The 27,480-nt window shown below is 31.8% G+C and overlaps 3 protein-coding genes across 3 annotated transcripts; 2 read left to right on the top strand and 1 right to left on the bottom strand.

Moving 5' to 3' along the window:
• Window positions 1–271: 271 nt before the first annotated feature.
• Window positions 272–6,741, top strand: LOC134705679 (caspase-8-like). The gene is made up of 6 exons (XM_063564400.1): window positions 272–319; window positions 832–946; window positions 1,541–1,834; window positions 2,193–2,291; window positions 3,112–3,408; window positions 6,701–6,741. Exons 2-6 carry the CDS (start codon window positions 841–843, stop codon window positions 6,739–6,741), a joined length of 837 nt encoding a protein of 278 aa, XP_063420470.1. The 5' UTR covers window positions 272–319; window positions 832–840.
• A 972-nt stretch (window positions 6,742–7,713) lies between these two features.
• LOC134704993 (caspase-3-like) lies at window positions 7,714–17,251 on the top strand. The gene is made up of 7 exons (XM_063563767.1): window positions 7,714–7,822; window positions 8,459–8,522; window positions 12,415–12,696; window positions 13,227–13,325; window positions 13,932–14,225; window positions 15,095–15,257; window positions 16,947–17,251. Exons 1-7 carry the CDS (start codon window positions 7,784–7,786, stop codon window positions 17,077–17,079), a joined length of 1,074 nt encoding a protein of 357 aa, XP_063419837.1. The 5' UTR covers window positions 7,714–7,783; the 3' UTR covers window positions 17,080–17,251.
• Window positions 17,252–21,103: 3,852 nt separating this feature from the next.
• LOC134705678 (bifunctional protein HldE-like) lies at window positions 21,104–22,519 on the bottom strand. Its single transcript, XM_063564399.1, has one exon. It carries the CDS (start codon window positions 22,517–22,519, stop codon window positions 21,104–21,106), a length of 1,416 nt encoding a protein of 471 aa, XP_063420469.1.
• Between the last annotated feature and the right edge of the window lie 4,961 nt (window positions 22,520–27,480).

The raw sequence follows: 27,480 nt of genomic DNA, 5'->3' as shown, positions 1-27,480 counted from the left end.
GACATTGTAAATGATTGTATGTTACATTATTTAATAATTATATCTCCTATTTGAAGGGATGATGGGTAAACTTAAACAAGAGAGCTGACCATCAATTAGAAAACAAGAAAAAACACATAGAAAATATTCAAATATTCCAATGAAACCAGAATTAGTTTTAATATAGTTTTTTAATTGAAACTAATAATGGGATCTCGTCGATCGGACCATTGATCACAACTGTACATTTACATTGTATACATATGCTTACAATTGTTATGTGTGTATGATTATTATGGTTGTACAAGAATGACACAAATGTTTACGATTCAAGAAAAAGGTAAGTATTCATATAAAAACATTATTGGTGTATGTGTGGGTTTTCTGAGTGCGTAATAGGGTTTTTATAGCATTGAGTTTTGCTAATAGTTGATGGCCTTTCGATGACATGTAGACGAGCTGCTGAAATTGCAAACTTTAAATTCATCCTAAAAACATGGACAAGAACGAACATCCTGCAAACACTAGTATAGCAGAATCTATGATCAAGGTTGAAACTCGGTAACTAGAAAGCAACACACGAAGAAGCAGTAGTAAACATACAATCACATGTGAGAAAACCATTGACTTTAACTAGACATTACCCTTCAGAGACCATAATGAGATTCTTCCCAGATGCCTGCAGGAACAGGCCTATACATCAGCTGTTGTCTATGTATTAAACCATCTAATTCTATTTCAATAATTATGCATCGCAGTTACAAATCACATTTTTTTGTAGTTCTATGATATGATATCATTGTACATGTATTATAATTAATCAAGACACAATACTTTTTCTCTATTTTAAAGGATAGCAGCATGGCCGCTTTAAACAAGACAACTAAAGGTCAGGTAAAAGAGGACGAAAAGCTTAAAAAAGACAAGAAATATATTGTTCAAGGTTTAAATGGTGGTCCTCAGGAAGGTAATTATTGTAATTTTTGGCATGGCAGGAAAACAATGATTTTGCTTGAGGACAACAGAATAGGTTCCAACTTTTCAGATAGGAAAATACAAATGTATTATGCTGATGTTGTACCTGTACAAATTTTTACACTTCATGTTACTCATGCCAGTACAAATTGGCCATAATTCTCGTTCACATTTGAGGGAAATATGATTGGACTGTGTTAACGGTATTTGGGACATATAAATACATTGTCATCTGTGAAACAGATATTCAGTAACAGTTATCCAACTCGTAATGGCGTCCGTAAAATTATCGAAGGGATTACTTTAACCTGATCTCTTGGAACCAATGGATCAATGGCTTCCTTGTATGCAGCAATTATCTATTAGGGAAATAATTACAGGAAACGTTGGCTCTTGAATGTTGTATAAACTGAGAAATATTTAACTTATATGTAGGCGTTATAGGAATATGGCTTCGTATAAATGGAAAGTTCACAATTAGTAAGCTGAAATCAACTCTTTAATCGCATTTTGTTCTCAATTGATCCTTATTGTAAACTTTTTCTAGGTGTTAGTCAGGTATGATTTTTTAAAATGAACATTGCAGATGAGACACCACAGAAGATAACCAAAGGTAAATCGGGGAAAACGGAAAGTATTGAACTCAAGTTAGGAACTACCGAATTGCCTCTGGAAGACGCTCAACTGGTTTTGGATCAGTACAAAAAGTTAAAAACAGACGATAGGTTCGTAAACACATCAGGTTTTCTAACAGAGCTTTTCCGGAAGTTGCAGCCATTAGAGAAGGGCCATTCCACTAGATTAGAAGTGGACATGACAGTAAGGCAGTTCCAGGATTATAGTGAAGGATTTAAATACAAAATGGATGCTAAACCAAGAGGTGTTTATTTTTCTTTATTAAATACAAAATGACACAAAACCAATACATGCACAACCAAAACCACAACAACAAAAACAAACAAAAACCAAATGAACAGCGCTTTTATAGCTGTTCTTTATATCGAATCACAGTGAGGCCTTCAACATGGAGCTTAATCACTTTCACCTCACCGCAAGTTTAAAACGGTCGTAGCTAAGGCTTGAGTGGTATTTTTTGCAAAAAAAATGGATAGACTTTTGCCTTTGTGGCAATATGCAAAAATAATTATAAAAAGATAAACAAAAATGTAAAGTAAATAACCAACAATCGCATATACCGAAATTTTATATGTAAGTATATGTCTACCTATTTTGAACAGGTTATGCACTAATCATTAGTAATGGAACATTTTACCAGATTCCTGGAGACCCTTTAAGTAGAGAATTACCAAAAAGACCTGGAGCAGACACTGATGCAGGTAAAGTTTGATATTTAGTTAAACAGCTCAATGTTAACTAATTTATTCTTTGAAAACCTATTAGTAATGTTACCAATATAGCACAGCAGTAAAAAATTAGATATTGTTTTAATTGGTACTAACATTAAAAACATTATAGGATTAAACATATTTTTCTAGAGGTTATAAATATGTAATTTTTGTCGAATAACTCACAAACTAAAAAATAAACAATTCAAAAAGATACTCTTTGATGAACTTGTATAGAGACACCGACACCGATGACGTTTTCCAAGGATGAATAGTATCTGTAGAGTCTCTGTAAGCTCTTTAATATCGAGTTGAGACATGTATGCTCTATGCGCGGGCGAGGCTTGTATTTTGCTGCTAAAGGGAGGGAAAATATAATGATAATACACATTTGTATTTTTATCAATTACGAAACAACCAGCAGTGACATTTTGTTGGGAAAATATTTTGCAGTTCCAAGTTTGAATATCATCTTCAAGTTGCAATTTCCCGGGACTTCTATCAGTTCCAAGTTTGACATGTTTTCAGTACATGCCATTTCTATTAGTAGTTGACGTTTCTCAGTTCTAAACATTTAAACATAGTTGAAAGTTGCAATTCTCAGTTCTAAGGTCACATTTCTCAGTAAACATGAGAAACAGAAAATTTATTATAAGTTACTCGACATTTCTCAGAACCAAGTTGACATTTTTCGGTATATAACATTTCTCGATTAGTATATTTTTTTTTTAATATTTGATACATAATCATTTTTAATTTGATTTCTAGCAAACTAAAGTTTTTAATTATTATTCATAAAAAATCTTCTCAGAAAACCTGGAAACAGTTTTAACGGGACTAGGATTCCGTGTAGTTAGGAAAGATAACCTGAAAAAATGGGAAATGGAACATGAAATAAAGACCATAGCACGTACTGACCATAAAGCCTTTGACTGTTTTCTACTTATTTTGTCCAGCCATGGAAATATAGGGAAACTATACGGCAGTGACGGGCAACACGTTTTGATAAGTCAACAATTAAAGTTGTTCAAACAGGAAGCGTGCAAAGATCTGAAAGGCAAACCAAAACTGTGTTTCTTCCAGGCCTGTCCAGTTGGCGAAGAAGATGGTAGGTTTTTATCAATTTATCCTGTAAAGCATTGAATATTATTCATTACATTTATACAGTAATGTTATCAACAATCTTTGATCATTTTTATTATGCTAAATATCTTTCAAATCTATCTAAAAATTCAGATCCTCATGGCGAAAAAAAAGTTAATATGTTTTTGGTTTAACAATTATGGCTGTGACATGTTCCATCAAATCAAAATTCCTTCCTCAAAATTGTGTTATTGTTTTATGATTATTTTTGTATGCTTGTCTTTCATTTTTGCTAATGTGCTTTGTCTATATGCCTTTTTGTGTTTAACTGACACAATTACGTGGCTTTTATTCTACTAAAAATTCACGATAAGCATTGTAAGCATGAATCAAGTAGAACAAGGGAAACTTCTAATTTATATTCTGCAGAGGATATGCATAAAAGAACTATATGATGAAGACATAATCTTTCAATCAGTTTAATTGAGGTCTGGAACTGGCATGTCAGTTAACTGCTAGTAGTCTGTTGTTATTTATGTATTATTGTCATTTTATTTATTTTCTTTTGTTACATCTTTTGACATCGGACTCGGACTTCTCTTGAACTAAATTTTAATGTGCGTATAGTTATTCTTTTACTTTTCTACATTGGCTAGAGGTATAGGGGGAGGGTTGAGATCTCATAAACATGTTTAACCCCGCCGCAATTTTGCGCCTGTCCCAAGTCAGGAGCCTCTGGCCTTTGTTAGTCTTGTATGATTTTAAATTTTAGTTTCTTGTGTATAATTCGGAGTTTAGTATGACGTCCATTATCACTGTACTATTATGCATATTTTTAGGGGCCAGCTGAAGGACACCTACGGGTGCGGGAATTCTCGCTACATTGAAGACCCATTGGTTGCCTTCGGCTGTTGTTTGCTCTATGGTTGGGTGGTTGTCGCTTTGACATATTCACCATTTCCTTTCTCAATTTTATAGACTATATTCTGTTCATACTTTGAACGAAAAAACTATTTTCTATGTACCTGTGTGAAATTTACATGCAGATGAACTGATGTACGCCAAAAGTGCGATTCTACGTCAGAATTAATGTTCACATAACTATGTGACTGTCAGGGTAAGGATTGGGTCCAAGTACTGAAATCGTTCAATCCTTTATGAGTATTTTTAACATAGTTAAATAAAATTGGATAATCAAAAAAAGCAATAAATAAGGTTGTTTAATTTGATTAGATGCCTTTTGTGCTTCTTCGTTACATATTGTTTGTTTTTATAGTGATTAAGCTTATAATACATTTTTACCTATTTTGTCTGTTTATTTTGTTCACGCGTCGTTGTCAATATAATGGAATTTGATGCAAATGGCATACAAGTGAGAGATTTAGCTAGCTGTAAAACCAGATTCAATTCATCATTCTCTAAAAAAGAACATATGACAGTTGTTATCTATTCGTTTGATGTGTTTGAGCTTTTGATTTAGCCATTTGGTAAAGGACTTTTCTATTTTGAAATTTCCTCGGAGTTCAGTATTTTTGTTTTTTTACTTTTTTTCGATACCTGTATCTTGGCATTGCATAAGGTCATTTTTTTTCTCTGCATTTATTTTATGTTGGATGTGTACTGATTGATAATTTAGTCTAAGATGAATGATTTATTAGCTTTTAGTGGCTTTGAACTAGCTGTCAATAACTGCGAGTACTCTCAAATCTGTATACTGATGTACAAGTACCCTACCACGTCATTTCCGTGCTTTTGTTAGATGTATATCTATGTGTAAATATATCTAATGAGTTTAGCCTTTTTCAACTGAGTTTTATAGTGTGTCTAATGTTGTTTTGTTACACATCTGTTCCAAGTTAATGGGATGACTAAATGTTGACATTGCCACATTTTTTATGTGCTGGTCCCAAATTAGGAGCCTGTAATTCAGTGGTTGCCATTTGTTGCTGTATATCTAGTTTGATCATCGTTTTGTACTTATATCAAGCCGTCAATTTTCTTGTTAGAACTGCCATTTCAGGGTCTTTTATAGCAGACTATGGGGTTTGGGTTTTGATAATTTTTAAAGGCCGTACGGTAACATATAGTAGTGAACGTTCATGTCATTTGGTCTCTAGCGAATTGTTGTATTGACGAAAAGGGGCTTTCTTGTAATAGCATAATTTTACTTTTAATATTATGAGTATCATTTTGTTGAACATATCGCGTCAATTTTGATTTATTGCATGTGATGTTTCTTTCGAGATAATAGATTCAGTATCTTTGGTAAAGACGCCATACGTAGCTATTCAAAATTAAAATTTATAACATCCAAGCAGAACAATCTTAATGGGCACATTAGTGAGGGTTGGGATCCCGCTAACTTTTTCATCCCCGCCACATTATTCATGTATGTGCCTGTCCCAAGCCAGGAGCCTGTAATTCAGTGGTTGTCGTTTGTTTATGTGTTACATATTTGTTTTTTGTTCTTTTTTTTTATATAAATATGGCCGTTAGTTTTTCTCGTTTGAATTGTTTTACATTGTCATATCGGAGCCATTTACAGCCGACTATGCGACATGGGCTTTGCTTTTTGTTGAAGGCCGTACGGTGACCTTAAGTTGTTAATGTCTGTGTCATTTTGGTCTCTTGTGGACAATTGTCTCATTGACAATCATACTACATCTTCTTTTTTACATTAATTCAGTTCGGCTGTCTAGCGGAGTTTTGTGATCATTTTCAGATTTCTGTGTAATGTTTTGTAGATTGTCGTTTGTCTATTTGTTTCTTTTTTTATACTTAAAAAACTCAGTTAATCTTTCAATCAGTTAATCTTTCAATTATTTGAGTGATTTATATTAAAATACTTTAAATCCTTTTTTACAACCAAATATATTTGATGTTGTTTCTAGGGTTAGCCTATGTTTACGTACTCTTGATAATAAGCAGCCTTGTAATCAAAAGGGCTTTTATTCCTACTGTTTTATTATAAATTTGTTTTAATCAATAGTTGGTATCATTGCGGTCTTAGTGTGACGCGGGATTGCCGATGTTTTGTAAGCATGACACGTGAAAGTAAAACTATTGTGCCGGGAAAACGGGAAATGAAATCTAGCGGGACACGGGAAATTACAAAAAAATGATAATTGCTTACGTACATAGTGTAAGCGGGATACGGGGATCTGACAAAAGAGTAAGCGGGTTCCGGGATTAGAACCTCCCAATGAGACCCCCTTAATACATTAAGCTTTAAACTGACATCATAGAAACTAGAAATAAATGTTCAAATGATTAAAAATCTGTTGACAAATTTGATTAATTCTATCTATTTAAAACAGCTTTTCTACAACAAGCTTCTGATAAACAAGCATCAAACTAATATAAATTCTGCACTAAATATTCTAGAATCGCTGACCTTTCTCAATTTTACAAACACATTTTTGATTTTATCATTTCCATGTCACCTAGTCTTCCGCGACTAATATATTGATTACAAAACGAATAATGACTGATATGGTTTTGCTTTTAATTTGTTTTTGACTTATAAATTATTTACAAATATAGAAGTTACTTGTGACGGAGAGAGTATCTGTTAAAGATTAATAACTTCGAATCATTAAAACAAGATCGTATCATATAAACTTAAGTAATAACAGAAATTTATTGTATCTAGAGGTCACGAAGCGTGTCACATTATACAGAAGCAGACTTATTTATAAAAATCTCTAGAAGCCTTTTTATTAGATAATCGTAATGGGCTACTGTCTCCCCAAAGTCCCTTTTCTCAAATGTATATGAAAGCTGCATGTTGAGACCTTTATATAATTTATCTTAACTAAGAAAAATAGTTTCACTCGTTACCTGAATACGTTTTATAACATGCGTGGGAGGAGTAAGTGTTGAGTACTCTGATATCCACCGCTCAAATAATGATGCCATAAAGATATCATTTATATCAATATCAAAACTTAACTCCATCTTTTCCGATAGCAGCGAACATTATACGAATGTATTTATCTATGATATATTTGATAAGTCTGTCATACCTATTTTACTTTTTTTTTTACACATTTATCCAAAAGATCAATTTTTGTATTGGAAAATCAAAATGTTGATGTCAAAGGATATTTTGAAAACGCTTATAGTTACACACTTGGGACCAATATATTAACGTCCCGCCTTGAAGATTTCATACAATATTAAGTTGTACAAATAGAATCGGTCTGTGTTATCCACGGGAATACTACTTATCAATTAACTTTTAGGTTAATTATGTATAAGCTAAATAGACAAAAGCAAACATTTGAAACAGAACATGACAACGATAAACTCTTTTGTTAATTATATTCTTTGGCGACTTATGCATTTTTCATTAAGTAAGTTATTGCACACAGACTTGGATTAATCCTTCGAAAAACAAGATGAAACCGTCGCAACAGAAAAATGATTCGACCCGAGAGGTAAGTCTTACAAATTTCTTTTTTTATGTAATATGGAGATTTTATAAGATTAAATAAGACAGTTTGATAAAATAAAACAGAAATGGAGTCTATAATTTTGATGATATGTTTTGTTGCTCATGTTTCAATCTTCCTGTGTGTACACAATTATAGAAGCTAACTAATTGGCAATGTAACTTTGAGTAAGTTCTTATTTATTGATTGTTTTGTTTTTACCATCGTCATGGAGGAAAGAATATATTCATTTGATACAGTTATCTTTATTTCTATTAAACCCGAAACTTCCAGAAACAATCGAGCATACATACAAACAAAACAATTTGTGAATGACTAAAAAAATTTGCCTTCTTACAGTCATTTCATATGGATACAATGGATAATAGTTGGTTCGCTAAATAGAAACCACGAACCCAGAGGTTACTAGCTATAAAATATACCAAACCTCCATATTAGACTTTAAAAAAACAACAAAGACCAGCATAAATTACCTTATAGAGTACCGCTATATCAAGACAATGCAAGTGTATTATTGGGGATGGCAAAATTAATCACAACAAAGCATAATGTACATATACTTGATCGGATGCTTTAATTTATTACAAATGAAAAATTATAATTCAATACTAACATATATAGGATACAAATGTAAAGACGGACCAGAGACGGAAGAAACTGGCCAACCCATCTGCCAACCAATTAGGTACGTATTGTATTTTGTAAATTCTTTTTGTCATATGCCAGATAGAAATTTTTCCATCCGTATTTTTTCAAAATTTTAAAGAACAAGAGTTCATAGTATATTCCACTTATTTTTACTAGGTGGTGAAATAATCCCCTTGATTTCAGAACATTGTTTTTTTAATTGCATAGCACTTAAGATAAAAATGCATGAACCATTTTCCTTTGTTTAAAGATTGATGTGTTTTTGTCATTTGCAAAAAAGCTTTTCGCTCGACCAAAGAGTACACCACTATAAATTATTGAATGAAATGATAAATGAATATTATAACATCTCAGTATCTTTTGTGCTTTCTTTCCATCAGAATTTCTCATGGAAGTATATGATTCCGTTCTATTCGGTATGGTTAATGGCAAGAAACTTGTTTGTTGTTGATGGTATACCTTAATAAACTCTTCATCTTTTATATAATCTTTGGATTTCAAATATTTTGGCCACGAGCATCACTGAAGAGACATGTATTGTCGAAATGCGCATCTGGTGCAAGAAAATTGGTACCGTGAATTTTATTAATAAAGAGTCGCACACAGAGTTTATACAATTAAATACTGAATAAGTGATAATTAGGACGATACAATAATCTTAGCAGTTGGTTGCACCGAGAATACACGCTCTTCTTCTTTAACTAAAGGTTCCGACTGTCGATAGTATTACCAATATTTTATAACATACCACATTATTTAACAAGAAAATTATAAACCCCTATACCATATACTTTGATATGTGCCTAACTATACTAAGTGTCACTCTGTAACCATATTAAAACCTTTACATTGGTAATTATGAACCCGGTTTTATGCAGGAGATATATTTACACCCATTTTAAATCGAGGAAACAGTAGACTTGTATATACCGCTGTTCAAACGTCTTAAATCGAAGTAGAGAAAACAAATCCAGGTTTCATACTAAAACCGAGGGAAACACATCAACTATAAGAGGAAAAAACGAAACAACAGAACACTGAAGTGCAACAAAATAAACGGCAATGCAACATACACTGTTGGATAACAACTGCCATATTCCTGACTTGGACAAGACATTATAAGAAAAATTGAGGGTTGAACCGTTAAAATCGGTTAGAACTAACAATTTCTTACAAGGTTAAGTCGCTCTGTGTTCAGACTATTTGAATGACAGGCATTTTTATAAAAATTATAATCACAAAAATACTGAGCTCCGATGAAAATTCAAAACGGAAAGTCCCCATTTAAATGGCAAAATTAAAAGCTTCAGTACATCAAACGAATGGAGAACAACTGTCATATTCCTGACTTGGTACAGGCATTTCTTATGTAGAAAATAGCGGATTGAGACTGGTTGTATAGCTAGATGAAGCTCTCTCACTTATATGAAAGTCGCATCTAATTCTATTATGTAGACAACGATGCGTGAACAAAACCTATCTTTTTTTTCTGTGGTCGAGTTGTTGTCTCTTTGACACGTTCCCCATTTCCATTCTTAATTCTACTCAATACGATACATTAGTTAGTCCATTTACCACTTACAGGAATAAGTTTGTTGGATTTCCAATAAATCTTAATGTAAACTTATTTTGTATTCCACACTTCTTCTTTATGATACCCACATTTCTACTAGGTTCCTTGTGATTTGGAATGTGTTTTGTGTCGTTCATGTTCTGTTTGATTGACGTTCACTCCAAATATTATTTGCTTCTTATCTATTAAAAATTCGTTCTTTGAAGAGAGTCTCCCATTTATCATTTATGTTTAATTTGGAAAGATGTAAATATTTTTTGAGAATACATAATTGCATGTCATGTTTTTTTCCAATTTGGTCGAATAGAAAAATTATCTATTCCAGACAACATATGTAGTTTTAGACAACTAGTTTTCGTCATGTACGTAAGAGAAAAAGTTCGAAATGAGTTGTATAACGTTTTCAAATCATCATTACTATGGCGATTGAAAATATATTTTTTTTTTGGAAAAGGTATGACTGCATAGGGAAAAAAAATTAAAAAATAAAAATTCAACGACCTCGGGTAGCCATGTTTATGTGTCTGTACTACAATTTGATGTGAAGAATTTTTTTATTATTTAGATGATTTGGAAATGACAAGTAATTCTAAGTAAATTGAGATATATCTGTACATCAACAACAAAACAAGTTATTTTTTAATATTTTTATGTTTGTAACTTGATGCTATACTTGTTCTTGTGGAATGTTCGTACGTTTTATGCAAGTATTGTTAAATATTTGTGTATCACATGTAATGTTGCATATTGGTGCATCGTGTGTTTATTGTATACAAAACATTGTCTGCTGATTTTGTAAATCTCAAATCTGAAAATGTTTGTCGTATAAAACAGCTTCCATTATGTTTATATGTATAATTAGACATTAGTGAAAAATGTCTGATCATTTTTATTTCTCATCTTTTATTTGAATGTGTGTTGTCCACATGCATGTTTGGAGTGCGATCTTTCTTTTGCATATTTTTTAAATAAAAAAGCACTATCAAATATTGAAAATATACCTAAGATATTTTATTGAAAGCTGAAAGTAAATTATGAAAATAAGATGCTGTATGATTAACATAGATACAAATCTCCGCAAAATATCAATGGATAATGATGTGAACATATACAGGTTGCCATGTGTCATTCAACATGTTCAACAATAAGTCAAAACGAACACAGTTTAGTAAGTTTCATGGATTACAACATGGGAAATGAAATATTCAAATCGTAGAAACGTATAATCATGGATCATCATTACTGCTCATGTTAGATTTTTTATGAGCAAGATAAATACACTATGATCAATGACAAGACAGGTAGGTAAAAATCTGCTATCGAAGGAGCAAAAATACTTCTCATAGGAATACCTACAACCTATTAATAAAGTAAATTGCCGAAACGTACACTGATATTGTCAAGGAGAATACTAACAGTTCTTATAGTTTTATCACAGTTACTATATATAGCAAAGCTATATTTTTAATTTCATAATGAAAAGCTGAATGAATGTGAGTTGAAGCAAATAATAGTTGCAATAATAAGGTTAATTTAACATGTTCTAGTTGACAGAATTGTGTAGAAATGTAGTGTTGATAATCAAAAAAGATAAAACTGGCAACCAAAAACGGATCATTAAAGCACGTTCTTAAACTATTACACCTAAAGATTTTTTTTTTCACCCCAAAACATTAATTTGATAACTTTGATACGCTTAAATAACAATAAAAGAGTTCTTTTTAAAGAGTATAGTCAGTCGACTATTTAATAAGACAAACACATCATAAAAATTTTGCAGAAAAAGGACAACTATGCGATCAGTTATAAAATACTTTCAAGATGCAGAGATGCAAGGATATTTGACCGGATTTCTGTTTTGCGTCTTTATGTGCCTGATACCTCTCAGATAACATTGAATGTTTAGAGAAGACTTAAAACTGAGATGTAGTTATGATATAATAGATATAAAAAGATGTGGCTTGCAGGAATGCAAATAAGACATTTCTCCATCACGCTCTATCTCCCATTTCTTTAAATTATCCTTCAAACCGCAATCCAAGTACTTAAAGTGTATGTCTAATTCTATTTATAAATGAACGTTTTTTTAAACTTTCAAGTCAGTTTTAAACTAGTTTTGAAATGTGATATGGAATAATTTATATATTCATGCGTTTTTTTCAAATTTCAAATTTGTGATTTTTATGAGATTTCCCAATTTTTTAAAAGGATGACAGAACATCTGAAATTACGATTAAAACACATTTATCGTGCCCAATTGTAGTTCGTCATTACATGTGTAAATTTTTCACTTTCTTCTAATAGTTGAAAAAAGTTATATAATACCTTTGTCAAATCAAATAACTCATATATTAAGGTAAAAACAAGAAAAAGGAAACAAAAACTGCACAAGTCGTAGAGCTCCATCTGGGAACAACAGTGCTGCCTTTAAAAGATGCTCGTGGTGTGTTAACTCTGATAGAACAGCTGAAAACAGACCAGAAATATTCCGCCACACTTGGTTTTTTGTCAGATTTGTTCAGGAAGTTGAATACGTTGGAAGATGGGCAATTCTCAAGAATAGAGATTGACATGACTGTTAGACAATACCAAGACTATACCGATGGATTTCAGTACAGGCTGACTGTTAAACCTGTTGGTAAGTCAGTATTTATACTAGAGGATTTGAGAATAGATTCTACGATGTTGATATGAATATGTCAACCCCCTGTCTAAAAATAATAATCGTAATGGTATACGTCACAACACTGCCTTGTTTTTATGATTCCAATAATACGTGTCAAAATACTGCCTGATTATGAAGTTCACTATGGTGTTTACCAAAGCAGTGTGATAATGTTGGTTCCTATTGCATTTGTCACAACATTGCCGGATAATGATGGTGACAAATATTTTTGTAAAACAACTGTCTGATAATAACGGTTTCAAATGAATTTGTGAAAACTATGCCTTTTAATGATTGTTCCAATGGTATTTGCCTTAAAACTGTCCGATAATGATGTGTTCTAAGGTAATATTCAAAACACTAACTAATGTTAACGATTTCAATAGTTTTAGTTAAAAAAAAAAGTGTCTGAAAATGATGGTTTCAATAATATTTGTAAGAAAGGGTGTCAAATTACGAAGATTCCAATGGAAAAATAAGTATTATCAATTTGAAAATTTTAGGTTACTGCTTATTGATAACCAACAGTGAATTTTATCAAGTACCGGGATGTCCAATCAGTAAAAAGTTGCCCAACAGACCAGGTGTGGAAGGTGATGCAAGTAAGTATTTACGCTTGTCGTGGAGTACAATTAAACAAATATACACTTTTGCATACATTGAAAATCTACTGTTGATCTCTATCTAACATATTTATTTTAAGATCTTTTGCTCAAGCCAACGAGTATATTAATGTCCAAGATATCACAAACATGTAGAAACATTGAATGTGCTAAGAAAATTAAAGTACACATTGAATAGACATAACTTATAGAAAAGGTGTACTGTAATTTCATTAGATCATTATTTAACTTTGCATGTAAATGTTTGGATAGTATAGGTGTGGGTTATTTTTAGTAGAAGTAGAATTACGTTTTATAATTTCAGATACACCACTATCTTTGCAATTTAAATCAGCAGTCCTCTATAAACAGAAGGATTTATTCTTGGCAGGGTCATATGCCATTATGTATAGTTGACTATATTATGCCGTCATTTTGATTTTAATTTGCTTTCGAGTTATGGGTTTTGATTTTCATATATTTTATACCACAATACCAGTCCACACTTTGTGAAGGTCATTTGACAGAAAGCTCTCTTAAATGTTCGGTTTGTTTGCCAACACGTTTTGTTGATATGCATCATACAAAATAGTATTTGTGTTTCAGAACGACTAGAGGGGCTTATGTCAACGATTGGTTATAAAGTACTTAGGAAGGATAATTTGAAGAAATGGGAGATAGAGCGTGAAATGAAAGCTATGGCAGAAGCTGATCACAAGAAATTCGACTGTTTTGTTTGTATTATTTCCAGTCACGGGACAGCCAATAAAGTTTACGGCAGTGATGGGTATGATCTCATGTTAGGTCCCCAGTTAAAAAGATTCACTGTGGATGCATGTCCAGATCTAGATGGAAAACCGAAGATATTTTTGTTTCAAGCATGCAACATAGAAACTGAAGGTACTTCACACTACACATGCTAATTTTTGAGAGATATCTATTCTGTACTTTGTGAAGCATATAAATATCATGTACAGTAAAGCTTTTTGAATATGTTGTACTAATAAATTGATAATTCAGTATGAGTCTTTCAACAAATGTTTACTTATTGTGCATTGCTTTTTCTATGAAAATGATAACCCGTCTCTTAAAAACATAATAACATAAGTCTCTAGTAATGGAATTCTGATCAATTCTGCTAAAAATGATCACAGTTTTCCTCAATATATTCCAAATGGCGCGACACTAATTCAAATGCTCGTATTTGGGTATCATTAATTGATCATAAAGAAGTAAGAAAGAAAATGAAAACGTATTACATACAGGAATTCAGTTTCCAAACAGGGACTTTCCTTTTGTTGTGCAATAGAATGAAAGCTTGTATCAAGAGCGATTGTTTTCTTGGCAGAACTACTTGACAGGATTTAAATTTTAGTTTTATAGTCACCATCACAAGCTGATTATATCATTACGTGGTAAGAGTCCTCCACATATTTACCTTATTTCCTCGTCTGGAATAAGGCCCGTTGCTGGCTTTGATTACTGGACAATACATACGATCAGTGTCTTATACCAAATAAGATGTACATACCGTTGATGACATACCTGATTATGACAGCCCTCAATGAACTAACTCTTGTTTTTTATATGAAAATGTTTATGGTTAATTGTGTGCTAGCTTTTGTCTTTTACGGTTTCCTTCAATATTTTGAAATCCCTTGTAACACAGAACTTGACATCCAGTCTTTGCATATTTGTTTACCACATTTCTAAGAATATGACGACACCCTTGCTTGCAATGCACAACGACTAGCCTGTTTATATTTCAGATAAGATGCAAAAAACATTGCAGCCCCTTATAAATGATACAGACTTTCTTTATGGTTTTTCGACACTGCCGGGAAATCTAGCATACAACCCTAAAGACGGAGAAAAGACTGGATCATATTATCTCTACTCACTGTATAAACATCTCAGTGACAAATACAAAGCGTAAGTTAATGGTTACTAACATTCAATGCTATGGTCTGTGACACGAATAAGTAAAAGATAATTATGATTAATAACTCGTAATGCTTTGTAAAATAAAGGAATTGGAACGTTTATAAGATATTCTGAGTTGGTATAGCAGTGAACATCTTTGATACCAAGAATAACGATCCAGTCCCCTCCCTTTCTCTCATATGTAATGAATATATGCAGAAATTCTTATTGGTTCTTTCATCAAAAAAAGAATTTGATCCAGACACGCTCACAATTTTTATGGCAGATGATTTCTCAGGAAGATATAATTAGATTGAGAAATATTTTCTTGGACAGTATTTCACATTAAAAAACATTAAAAATACCAGGATTAAACTTTGTATGTACGCCAGATGCGCGTTTCGTCTACAAAAGACCCATCAAGGACGCTCGAATCCAAAATGTTAAAAAGGCAAAATAAAGTACGAAGTTTATAAGAGCTTATAAATATTGGAATGAAGAGAATTTCACTGTTAAATATTGTCATTTACAGTATTTCAAAGTGAAATATTGTCAAAGATAGTATTTCGTAGTGAAATGTTGTCTATCGTGAGGTGACACGATTTCATAAAATACAAAAACGTCAACATTTTATGGTTTAGCCTTTTATGTCGACATATCAATGTTAATCTATTATAAAATACTAAAGCAAAACAAAAGTTATACCTTTTCAAACCAAACGATATATCAAGTGTGGTATGATTGAGTACCTATGGACAAAGGTACAAAGATCTACAAATATGACCTCGTTGACAGATTTATTTCCCATGGTTTTATGTGTGCGATTTTAAATTCTCAGTGTGAAACCAGTTTTTAATTATCATTTTTGAATTTTTTATTTTCAAATATTTAAGCGTGTGTTTTGGGGTGTTTTTTTTTATTGACCTCAATAAGAAATGTGTTATTTTGCGATGTGTGTGTGCGTGTGGTTTGTTTGTTTGTTTGTTTGTTTGTTTGTTTGATTGTTTGTTTGATTTTTATTGAATTTAATTCATATATTTTTGACGAAAACGGTTTGGCATATTCTTAATTATGAAACAGATGTAGCAATCTAACCTTTCATTTACCATAAACCTTTCTGAAAATCTCTACATTAATATCTTGTAGTAGACTATTAATTGCACTCTCCTACTAGTGCAATAAATAGTATTCAAGCTTGGACAATGTTTATAAGAATATTCGTCTTATCTGTAATTTGACCGATTGTGCCGTTTCCCCGAGTGCGAAATTTTGACTGGAAGTATATTTGCATGGCTTTTCAGAACAAAGCACCTGTTCTCGTCCTTTGTGGTGTTAGATTTTTGCATCGGCAAACTACTGTTACCATAATATACACAAGTACTCGTGCAATTGCCTTTGTTATGTGTACATGTACATCTAGATACAGAAAAAAGTAAAATCACAAAAATACTGAACTTAGAGGAAAATCAATTCGGAAATCCATAATCACATGGTTAGTTATTGTATACAAGCACTCATTTTAAGGCGTTAAAATAAAATACGTTTTGACAATAACTGCAATATTCTGTACAGTCTTTGCACGTTATGTAATACATAAGAAAATAAAAAATAAGAGGTGTGTGTGTAAAAAAAGCAAATGTTGGGTAAACTTTACTTGTTATATTTATATCCTTGTTGATGAATTATATTATATTTTAGGTGCGATTTGGTTGCAATTCTTGAAGACATGAATAGAGAATTGGCAGAAAAGAAGTCAGAACTTAGACCTGGTGATTTAGGATCCGTTACAATGTTTGTTGACTGTCTCAGAGGTCATTTATTCTTTCAATGAACCGGGATTTTGAAAATTAACCAAAAACAATCAAAAATTATCTTTAACACATGTTGATCTTGATCTCTAAAATAGATGTTCAAGTTTGAACCTAGCTTGGCCTGAATGACTGTGATAACTTCTGAAATTTGTCGTTCCATGTCACTTATTTAGTAGACTTGTCTTTCTTTGGTTGTTACGTTGTTAATCTTATTCAGTCCCAGTAATTTATATTTCCAATAAACCTTATACTAAGTGTATGTGTTCACCATTGCATCTCTGTCCAGTTGTTTTATGAACAAAACTTACTTAAATGTAAATATGACAACTGCATTGAGACAATAAAAAAAAAATAATAAAAAAAACTCCATTGATCAAATTTCAATAAATATAAATTGGAATACAATCACAATTTTTATATGATGTGATGTGAAACAAGATATATACATTATCTATAATATAGTTTATAATCTTCTCATAAACCTACATTTTGATTGTTCATCTTATTTTTGTGATAATAACTTTTTGTGTAATTTCTTTGACTAAAAATAAATTACTTTTCTATAAATCCGCATTTGACTGGATTTGAGGATACTTGAAAGGATGAATTATCTTTTCAAAAGTACATTTAATTTTACGGAATAACGTTCCAGTCCATAACGTATCTCCGCCTTTAATTTGGTCTTTGTCCTTGGTTTTTATCACATGGTGTCGTTGAAAGTCATTGAATTGATACATCTTTATGTTCATAGAACCACAATTGCGATGTTTTAATTTGTAGTTTTAAAACGAAAATAACTTTTCAAGTAAACAAAAGTAGGACATTTCGTTCTTTTGTTAAATCAACTCAACAAAATTTAAATCTGGTATAAAATATCATGTTGTGTAGGCGTCTAAAGAATAAAATAAAATAGAATAGAATATAATAAAAGATTACCTATATGAACTTAGGAGATGAATATAAATTATCAAAGTTCGGACAAAAGCTAGATATAGGATGAAAGGGCTCGAACCACAAATTATTAAAAAGTGGGCATTCATTTAAAAAATTACGCTTGATAAAATAAAATGTTTTGTAAAATATAAGATATGATTAAAAAGTGCACAAGTAGCTAAGATATCCATGATGTTTTCATTATAAATAAAATTACATCAACTTCCAAAAATGGCAAGTTAGTTTCCTAATATATTTTTTTATGACTTTAATAACAATTTGTTTCTTTTTCCGATTTTGTAGTTCTGAAAGCATACGAAAAAAAACAATGGAAGAATTAATACATTTTATATTCTGTCATTGTGATTTCCCGCCCTCAGTTAATCTGCTGAATTATATTTGAACTCCCACCAACATAACGTTAACCTATCAGACGATTTTGTCAAATTTCGTAATATTTCTTTGGAGTAGGGGCAATAAGGCACTTATTTGGCCCAAAAGTTAATGCAAATTTAAAAGTTATCATATATATTTTTAAATTACTAAAAACTTGACTAAGGTACAAGATATTCAGAAAAACAAAACAAATTTGTCATTGAACAAGTTACCATGGCAACAAATCATGACTTAATTTGTATATTTTCTAAAATTTTGTGATTTTCCTCGTTTTTCATCAAATTTTAAGTATATTTTAGATTTGGATTTAGAAAAAGTATGTGCGCACCCAAGAAATAACTTTATATTTGTTATAATTATGTCAATAATTATAATAAAGTTTCTGTTAAGTTATTTTGTTGTTTCTTGGCTGTGCACGATGTTTCCTTAATGGAAATAAAGATAGAAAACTGCATAATTTCTGTATTTTCAGCGTTTTTGTGAAAATAGTGCATATTATGGCGTAATTGAGACGTCATTTGATAAAAATCTTTATGTTTTTCATTTATATTTCTTGATCCTATGCTTTTCAAAACATTATGTGCCAATTTGAAATAGTTATCACACATTTTATTTTCTTGGGCCAAAACCAGGCCTTAATGCACCCTACCGCAGTGTTAATTTTGTAGTCCTAATTTTGCTTGAACCATTTTTAAATATACGCCGCAACAGCACTGAATTCATTAATCTTGTATTTAGTATCTGCAAATATAGTTTCTTTTTTTACTTTCATCAGAAAAAAAATCAGAGCATAATGTCAGGACAGCTGATTGGGATACATAATGATCAACTTATCAAAATAAGGTATAAAACATTAATAGCCGTCATTCATTTAGACGGTTGCAACATTCTTGATAGAATTACAAAATAATGTTAACATATAAAAGGTACATGAAATAATGTAGCTTTTTTAAAATATTGACTTTTTGGTGGCGATGATCATCGAACATGTTAACATTATTGAAACTACTAATCACACACATGGTACATGATATCACAAAATGAAGCAATTTAGTATAAAGTTAAATAACAAAAATACTGAACTCCGCGGAAGTTAAAATTTGAACAAATATATTATCCTCAATTCTCTGCAAATTTTTTCTTGCTTGGCTTTATAAATTTGTTGATATTAGCGTCACTGATGAGTCTTATGTAGACGAAACGCGCGTCAGGCGTATTAAACTAAAATCCTGGTACCTTTAATAACTATATATGTTTAAGACAAAGTACGTCGTCTGGAATAAAGGCGTCTAACAAGTTCTATTAAATTCAATTAAATTCAAATCTTAATTGTATGAGGTTTTACGTTCTATGTAGTTCTTCAAGTGTAGAGCTGTTTTATTACATTTTTAAGACCCAAATAATCAAGTCAGGTGATGAGATTTAAAATTAAAAGAATATAAAATAGTATTTTTACGATTTTAAGACAAATTTTTTGATAAAAATTGACTAGCTAATGATACCGATATTTATAAATCTTTGAAGCGCATGATATCTGAAAACACTGGTGATAACAGAGAATGATAAGCGATTTACATTTATTTATCGCAATTTGATTGGCTGATATTGTCCTAATAAATTTCAGAACAATTTTTATTACATCAATTGGAGTTATCTCCCTTATTCATAATGTTACTGAGTTTTCAATTGTCCTAATAAGGAATTTATCGGGGCAATAAAATTGATATCGGGTTTGGCTTCGCCTCACCCGATATTGATTTTATTGACCTAATAAATTCTCGTATTATGACAATTGAAAACTGTGTAACTAATTATCTCAAGAAAATGTAGAAAATCCCGAGTAACAAGCTAACAAAAATCAAATTCATCAACCCCCGAACAAACAAGATATATATTATAATTATGGCTTTTGATGCGAGCATTAATCGACTTGTAATAAGTATTTAGACTGAGAATAAAGTATTTGTATTGAACTCATACAAAGACTGCAATTGTTACATTATATACCGATATGCTGGAAATATGACAACGATTGCATCACACAAAAAAAGTTTTTTATTCTTAATTATTTAAAAATGACGAATGTTGTACCACTTTTCTATCTGCCGTTTTCGTTCTACCTTTCTTAAATACAATTGAACATTTAACTATCCCTGAACAAATTACACTGGGTCAATAAGTCGCAAAGATTATTATCACCAGTATCTTGACATATAGAGATCACATGTTCAACTGTACTTCGTTACGAACATGATTTATAATATACTGTCATGACTTATAAAAAACCTTTCTAAAATTGTCCGTTCATAAACTTTGAATTATTATGAAAAGAAGGATCAATGCCCTCAGGCAAAGTTGACCTTATATTAATTTGGTTATAATTTGTATGTGCTTTCTGTTCATACAGATTTTCATCTGTTTCGGTACTTATACATTATTGGCTTTTAAATATTCAGCATTTAACGTTCTTGGTGAGAGTAAATCACTCCTAAAAACAGTTCAAACTTTTATAAAATGTTGTTTTAATTTCTCATACAAATTAATAACATATTGCATTATAACATACCAATAAAGCTTACTAGTATTTGTTTTGTTAAAGTCCAATGTCAACACAAGCAAGACTTCTGTATATGTGGTTTCGTGACAAAAAGAACTTTGACAGTTACCTACATAAACCTTTGCATGACATCTTTGCAGAAAGTGGTTACCAAATGCTCATAATTTTCTTATTTTCTCTATAATACCGGAAGTTGATATACCTTTACTGTCTGTAATGTGTATTTTTTTAATGCCTGGAAAACGCTTTCGTAGATCTGCCTCTGTACGATCAGGACCCTTTACAAAAATATCTGGGTCTAGAGTTTCTATAATCCAATACGGAACTTCTTCATCAAACATGATGACAAAATCTACATACTTTGTAGCCATAAGCATAGTTAAGCGATCTGTTTGAGGTATGATTGGTCTTTTATCTCCTTTGTTCTTCTTCACGGATATATCGGAATTCAAGGCCACAAATAAAAGACCACCGAGATCTTTTGCTTCACGAAGAGATTTTATATGACCATCATGTAATAAATCAAAACATCCTGTAGTTAAGACAATAGTGGATTTTTTTGGAATAAGACGCCTTATGTTTACAAGTTCCTTTTGGCTGTACACTACTTTATGAATTATATCTAGCATTCTAACAGGTATTGTTCCACATTTGTCTATAACGTTAGCTGCACACATGTTTGCAAAGTTACATGTCTTGTCTAGAGGCCATTGATGACATACTCCAAATACAATAGCAGCTACACATGTATCTCCAGCACCGCATACATCGACTACATCTACATTGTTATGTGTTGGAATGACCCCAAAGAGAAGTCCATCGCTCTCATCTTTCTTGTAGAAGGCTATTCCATCATCGGCTAGTGTTAAAATACAATATTCTATATTGAAACGTTCACAAAATTGTTTGCAGATCATGGGTATGTTACTCTTTGTAACAACATTAATGTCCATTAAGTAGCTTACATCTTCTTTGTTTGGTTTTATATACGTTGCCCCTTGAAATCGTTGATAGTTTCCTTTTTTTGGATCAACAATGGTTGGAATTCGTAGAACGTTGGCTTCAGAAATTATCCCTTTTGCTGTCTCTTCAGACAAAACTCCCTTTCTATAGTCAGACAAAACAATAGCATCGTACTTTATGGCAGCCATCTTGTTCTTTATGATGTCTCGAAGTCTGTTTTCAGTTTCGTCTTTTACTTGACTATCAACATGTTTGTCCACTCGAATAAACTGATGACGATTGGCAATGTATCTTGAGACCACTTTAACACGGTAATTAGGACATCTTAAAATACCATCTTCACTTATGCCCTTATCCTTTAGTAAATTGATTATGACTTTATCTTTCTCACCAATAATTGTGACAAAATCAACAATCAAACACATCTCTATTAAATTACAAACGGCATTACCAGCTCCACCAAGTGCGAAGTCTTTGGATAATGCAGTTAAAACTGGGACAGCGATATCAGGAGCTACACGATCGCATTTCCCGTAGATATATCTATCCAATATCACGTCTCCAACGACTAAAACACGTTTAGAACAATCTAATAATTGTAGAATATCCATATTTAATGTGTTGTCAATATTTCACAAAAGTGTATAGTACGTTGCATTGAATTTTCAAATCTGTAGTAAAATGAATGAATGACTGATATAATAAGGTGGCTTAATCATAGTTTAAAACATATTACAAAAATCATGTGAAGTGGAAAAATCAGTCGCGCAGAGATTAATTATCTTTCTATACCAGTGACAAATCTAAAAAGAAATCGTTCATGGGCTAAATCATAAACCGGACATACTCCTTTGGCAATGTACGTACACGCTGTTATTTTTTTCTAGGTCATCAAGTTTTCTCTTATATCGTGACAGGATAGTGACATCCTGAATATGTACAGGTGAAGTAACGTGTATATGAACTTTCTTATGTTTACTGTATCATCTTTTTATTTGCCTGATCAGTTCCTTTGAGTATTTTGTTATCGAAAGTTCTGAATCATATTGACCATAACTATATTTATGCATTCTATTTTTTGTTAATAACTTATAAATCCTTTCATTGTCCTGTTTTCGTTTTTTTTTCTATCCTGTTTATTTTCTGTAATCCTGTTTGCTGCAGATACTTAAGGGTTATCAGAACGTTAGAAATTAGTATATAAACTGACCAAGCCGCAATTAAATTAATAGCGAGTTTCTTGATATTTTAGGTGAGTCTCTTGGTTTTAAAAATGATTTAGATTTAAAATTATTTTCTTTTAATTTTATTTTGGAAAAAAATTGATAAAGGTTATAATAAACTAATATTTTAATTCAAAGGTTAAATTTAACAAATTTAACAGTAAATATTATTGTTCATGGTTATTTGATATTTAATTAGAATTGTTTGTAGTATTTAATTATTGTTTTCAATTTATTTTAACTTTAAAATTGTACTTTGAAATTATATTGTAATTACTTTGATGTTTTGTTTATTAAATGAATAGCGAGTTTCTTTATTTTCTAGGTGTTTGTCGATCCCGGCCTGCCTTTACATCGGCAGCAATGTCATGCACCATCCTAGGCATTGTCACAGCTAGAACCCCCCACAACACGTAAAGATCCCACTATCAGCTCCCACAGACGTAGTTCGTCTGTTGAGAGTCTGAGGGAAAAGAGCAACAAGCGGACCATGTTACATTACACAAATATCAACCTACTTTTTTTTGTTATAATATTCATATTATATTGCAGCTAGAGCCCTTTATCCTCCTTGTTGTTAGCTATGTCGTTGAACTCGTACTCTCTCATCGTAGCCCAGCCCAGAGCAGAATTATAAGCAACGTTTATTAGTTTGTTTTTACTTTTAAAATTTAGTACAATTGTTCGGCACTGGAAGTCAGAGTAGAATTAGATCAGATTTAGGAAAATATCTTAGTCTCAGTTATGATTTCTACAATGAAGCGGAATTGCATTCAATTACTTTCATTTTTAAATGTAATGGTTTCGTCTGCCTCAAAATTCTTAGATACAGATCATTGTTTGTCCTGTAAATCACCTTGTAGATTGAACAATTTAGCGTCACAATATGTTTTGAAGACTTCAAAAGCATCTGCCAAATACATTGGTTCTGAGTATTCACTTTCACGTTGATACGCACTCTTGTTCTATATCCTACAACTCTAGCATGTCGTATTCAACATCTATAATAAGCTCAAATTAAAAAAATATTAATTCTTAATGAATTGTGCTGCACGACCGCAGTGTATAATATAAAATATAAATATAAAAACACTTGCCAATAAAATATTTTCGCGCGAACTCAAATTTCCTGTTATTAACATTGCAATGTTCTATAACTATGAATATACTGCACTGCGGCCATAACTCATTCAACTGACAAACAAGCATATAGTTTATCCTAAACACGCACACATGTATTATCACATGTATAGTAAACAAACAAAAAATACGTGTAATTAATTTATACTTGAATTATATTCTGGAATTGATTCTACTGCATTTCAAATAGTGCTTTGTTAAATTTAAACCACATATGTTGCAAAGCTACCTAACACCATCTACTAACGATACTACTTTGTCGTCTGACAGCTGATTTAAATTATCTACGTACACGTTGGTCAATATCGTTTCCGTAACTTATTGTAAATGTCTTATTTTAGTTTTGTATTTTGTATCTACTGATGTACTACTACTAAGTACTATATATTAAGTCCGTTACTTTCTTGGCATCATCTTTGGCAAAATTAACGATATTTCAATGTTTTAACTGTCTCTTTGTTTGTGTTTCTCTCGGCTTTAGTTTGGAACCCGGATTTGTTTCCTCTCAATTGATTTATGATTTTTGAACAGCGGTATACAAATGTTGCCTTTATTTGTTTCTATGAATAACATTTCTCAACCTCCCATGTAAATGAATCGGTATTTTACACATGAGTCTTTTTATTTTTTCCAAGTAGACGAAGGTACGCAAAACGCCGATATTATGTGCAGTATTTTCACACTCTATTGAGAAAAGTGGAAACATGTCCAACCTTTTTGAATCACTTGGTTTCAGTATCGGCCAATAAAGTACGTTCATAATAAAGACATTTCACTGTTGCCATAACTTTCGTCAAATTATTACCATTGCTGCTCTCGATAAGCATATTTATCCCTTAAATCACTTATAGAACTGACTTCACTTTACATTACTCTGACACTGTTTAATGTGCCTCTCCATATTTAAACTGTTATAGAGAGTTCAACACAACAAGTCGTCTTCTGTATAATTGCTTTGTGGCATGTATCTGTAAATTGTCGCACAAACTTTATAAACTCAATTGGGTCACCTGAGAACTTTTTAACTTTCAGCATATGATTTTCTCATATTCTGGACAATTGCACTACGTTTGTATGAGCCTTCTCAATTATACCTGCATTTACAGCAAACTATCCGCGTATTTTGCCAAATGTCTTAACATTTCAATGTTTATAATTTATTTTGTCGTTCTTATTTTGTATGAAATATCTTAAACAAAACGCCGAAAAAAAACCAGCACTGAATCGATAAATCAAGTAGTCGATTTCTACCAATATAATTTCTAAGTATACTTCCATTAGGAAAATTCAGAGCATAGAGTCTGGGCATCTAATTGTAATACATAATGATCAACGTTTTCATAAGGAGGTTGCAAAAGTTACGAAACTATGGTGAATATGTAAAATGTACAAAAGAAATCACGGCAAGATAATTGACGTTCTAGTAGCCAAGACATCAAATTGAAACCAGAGAATGAAGAAAAAATGGAAGTTAAACGTACAAAACTGCGTGTCTGAAACGAAGTATGTCGCCTACTGAAAAGGGAGTCTATCGGGATACATTCTATTTTAATGTTTACTATTTGAGATTCTGTATTTATGTACTTCTCCATATGTAGATGCTATAGAACCATCTATTGTATTACAAGTTTGATACCAATGATAAAGGAAAGTGATGAGTTAAGATTGAAAGGCTGTGATGTGCTAGGGAAATATATTTACTGTTATTTGTGACACAGAATGTGCCTTTATTAGCTTATAGGAGTGCACTGATATCAGATCATCTAAAGATGAAAAATATCAAATAATTCATGTGAGAAAACTTACAGCCTAATTTATAACAGAAGAAGAGCACAGTTGGTTCATATGGGAATGCCGATTGATTGTTGAAAAAAAACTCCTACAAACGTGTAAAATATCAGTTGTCAATCAAGAAATCAAGCATCGTTCGAATTTCAGTTTCAGAAAATTTTGTTTTTTAATTAGAGATTTTTTTACTATTTAACCCTCTCTAAGACAATAAACATGTATCTACGTTGGAAATTCTTTTAATTGAAACGAAGCAGGAGAACTCTTTCAATTTGTCTTATTGTTTATAATGAGGAATACTTGTGTTAAGTGTAGAAAAGTCAAACATTTTGTAAGTTGAACGAATTGTATGTACTTTTACAGATCTTCAGAACTTTGAGTATCCACATCTGATTCACGTCATAGATTCACAATAGGCTTGAAAAACATACATGAGGGGCAGAGCCAGTACATGGAGGGATAACTCTATTTGTTTACCTTAACTTATATCGTTCATTGATTCACGTATAAACCAGGTCGTTGGTTTTCTCGTTTGTATTGTTACAAATTATGTCATGACACTGCCTTTATTAGGTTACCGTCTGTGCTCATTGTTGAAGGCCGTCAGTGATGTATGGGTGCTTACATCTACGTCATTGTGTATCGGGTAGATAGTTAGCGATTCATTGTCAATTGAATCTCATATTCATATTCATATTTTTATAAAACATTTACTTATCAATAATAATAAGTCCAAATGTTAATGGTAAAAGACAGTCGAAGTATTAGAGTAATACAAACAGATTTTCGGATCATTTCACACATAGAGAATGTGTATTTGTTTGCATTCATGGTAATTAGTCAAAAATAAAAGTAATTAGCTTATCTCTTAAACAGTTTTCATGCTTAATCGATTTTAAAGTAGTCAAATAGTCATGAAATTTGATAATTGAAATATGTGTTTGGTTTTACGCACATGGAGTGTTAGATATTTATGAATACTGAATGAATTTCATGTAAGTTGATTTCTTCCTTTTTCTTTAACAATAATATTTCTGAAAGTTAGCTTCGTGTCTATCTCATGAGTCGAGACCTTTCCAGCTTATTCTTATGTTGCACTACTACATCATTGCGCCACGTTTTTTTGGGGAGGATTGAACGATCACAAACAATTTCAACCCCGCCAAATGCATGTGTGTCAAGTAAGGGGCACGTAATTCGTCTACCATATTTGTGTTTCGTGTATTGTCTTTAGCAGCCATTAGACAGTTTTGGTTTCCTGTTTTCAATTGTCACAGATTTGAGGGAGGGATGGGTTTTGCTCATTGTTGAAGCCATATGGTGGCATAAAGTAGTGCTCGTATTGTTGTGTGTTTATATACATTGGCTAGGGGTATAGGGAAGGTTGAGTTCTCACTAAACATGTTTAATCCCGCGGCATT

The sequence above is a fragment of the Mytilus trossulus genome, chromosome 2 (genome assembly GCF_036588685.1).
Source record: "Mytilus trossulus isolate FHL-02 chromosome 2, PNRI_Mtr1.1.1.hap1, whole genome shotgun sequence".
In the NCBI taxonomy this organism is placed as follows: Eukaryota; Metazoa; Mollusca; class Bivalvia; order Mytilida; family Mytilidae; genus Mytilus; species Mytilus trossulus.
This window is presented reverse-complemented; position numbering and strand designations above follow the sequence as displayed.

Bases quoted from the DNA above. Each gene is read 5' to 3' on its own strand.
- LOC134705679 (XM_063564400.1), top strand. From the start codon at position 841: ATGGCCGCTTTAAACAAGACAACTAAAGGTCAGGTAAAAGAGGACGAA. The intron at 1,835-2,192 runs GTGTTTATTTTT...TATTTTGAACAG, and splicing joins AATGGATGCTAAACCAAGAG to GTTATGCACTAATCATTAGT. The intron at 2,292-3,111 runs GTAAAGTTTGAT...AAATCTTCTCAG, and splicing joins TGGAGCAGACACTGATGCAG to AAAACCTGGAAACAGTTTTA.
- LOC134704993 (XM_063563767.1), top strand. From the start codon at position 7,784: ATGAAACCGTCGCAACAGAAAAATGATTCGACCCGAGAG. The intron at 8,523-12,414 runs GTACGTATTGTA...TCATATATTAAG, and splicing joins CCCATCTGCCAACCAATTAG to GTAAAAACAAGAAAAAGGAA. The intron at 15,258-16,946 runs GTAAGTTAATGG...ATTATATTTTAG, and splicing joins CTCAGTGACAAATACAAAGC to GTGCGATTTGGTTGCAATTC.
- LOC134705678 (XM_063564399.1), bottom strand. From the start codon at position 22,519: ATGGATATTCTACAATTATTAGATTGTTCTAAACGTGTTTTAGTCGTT.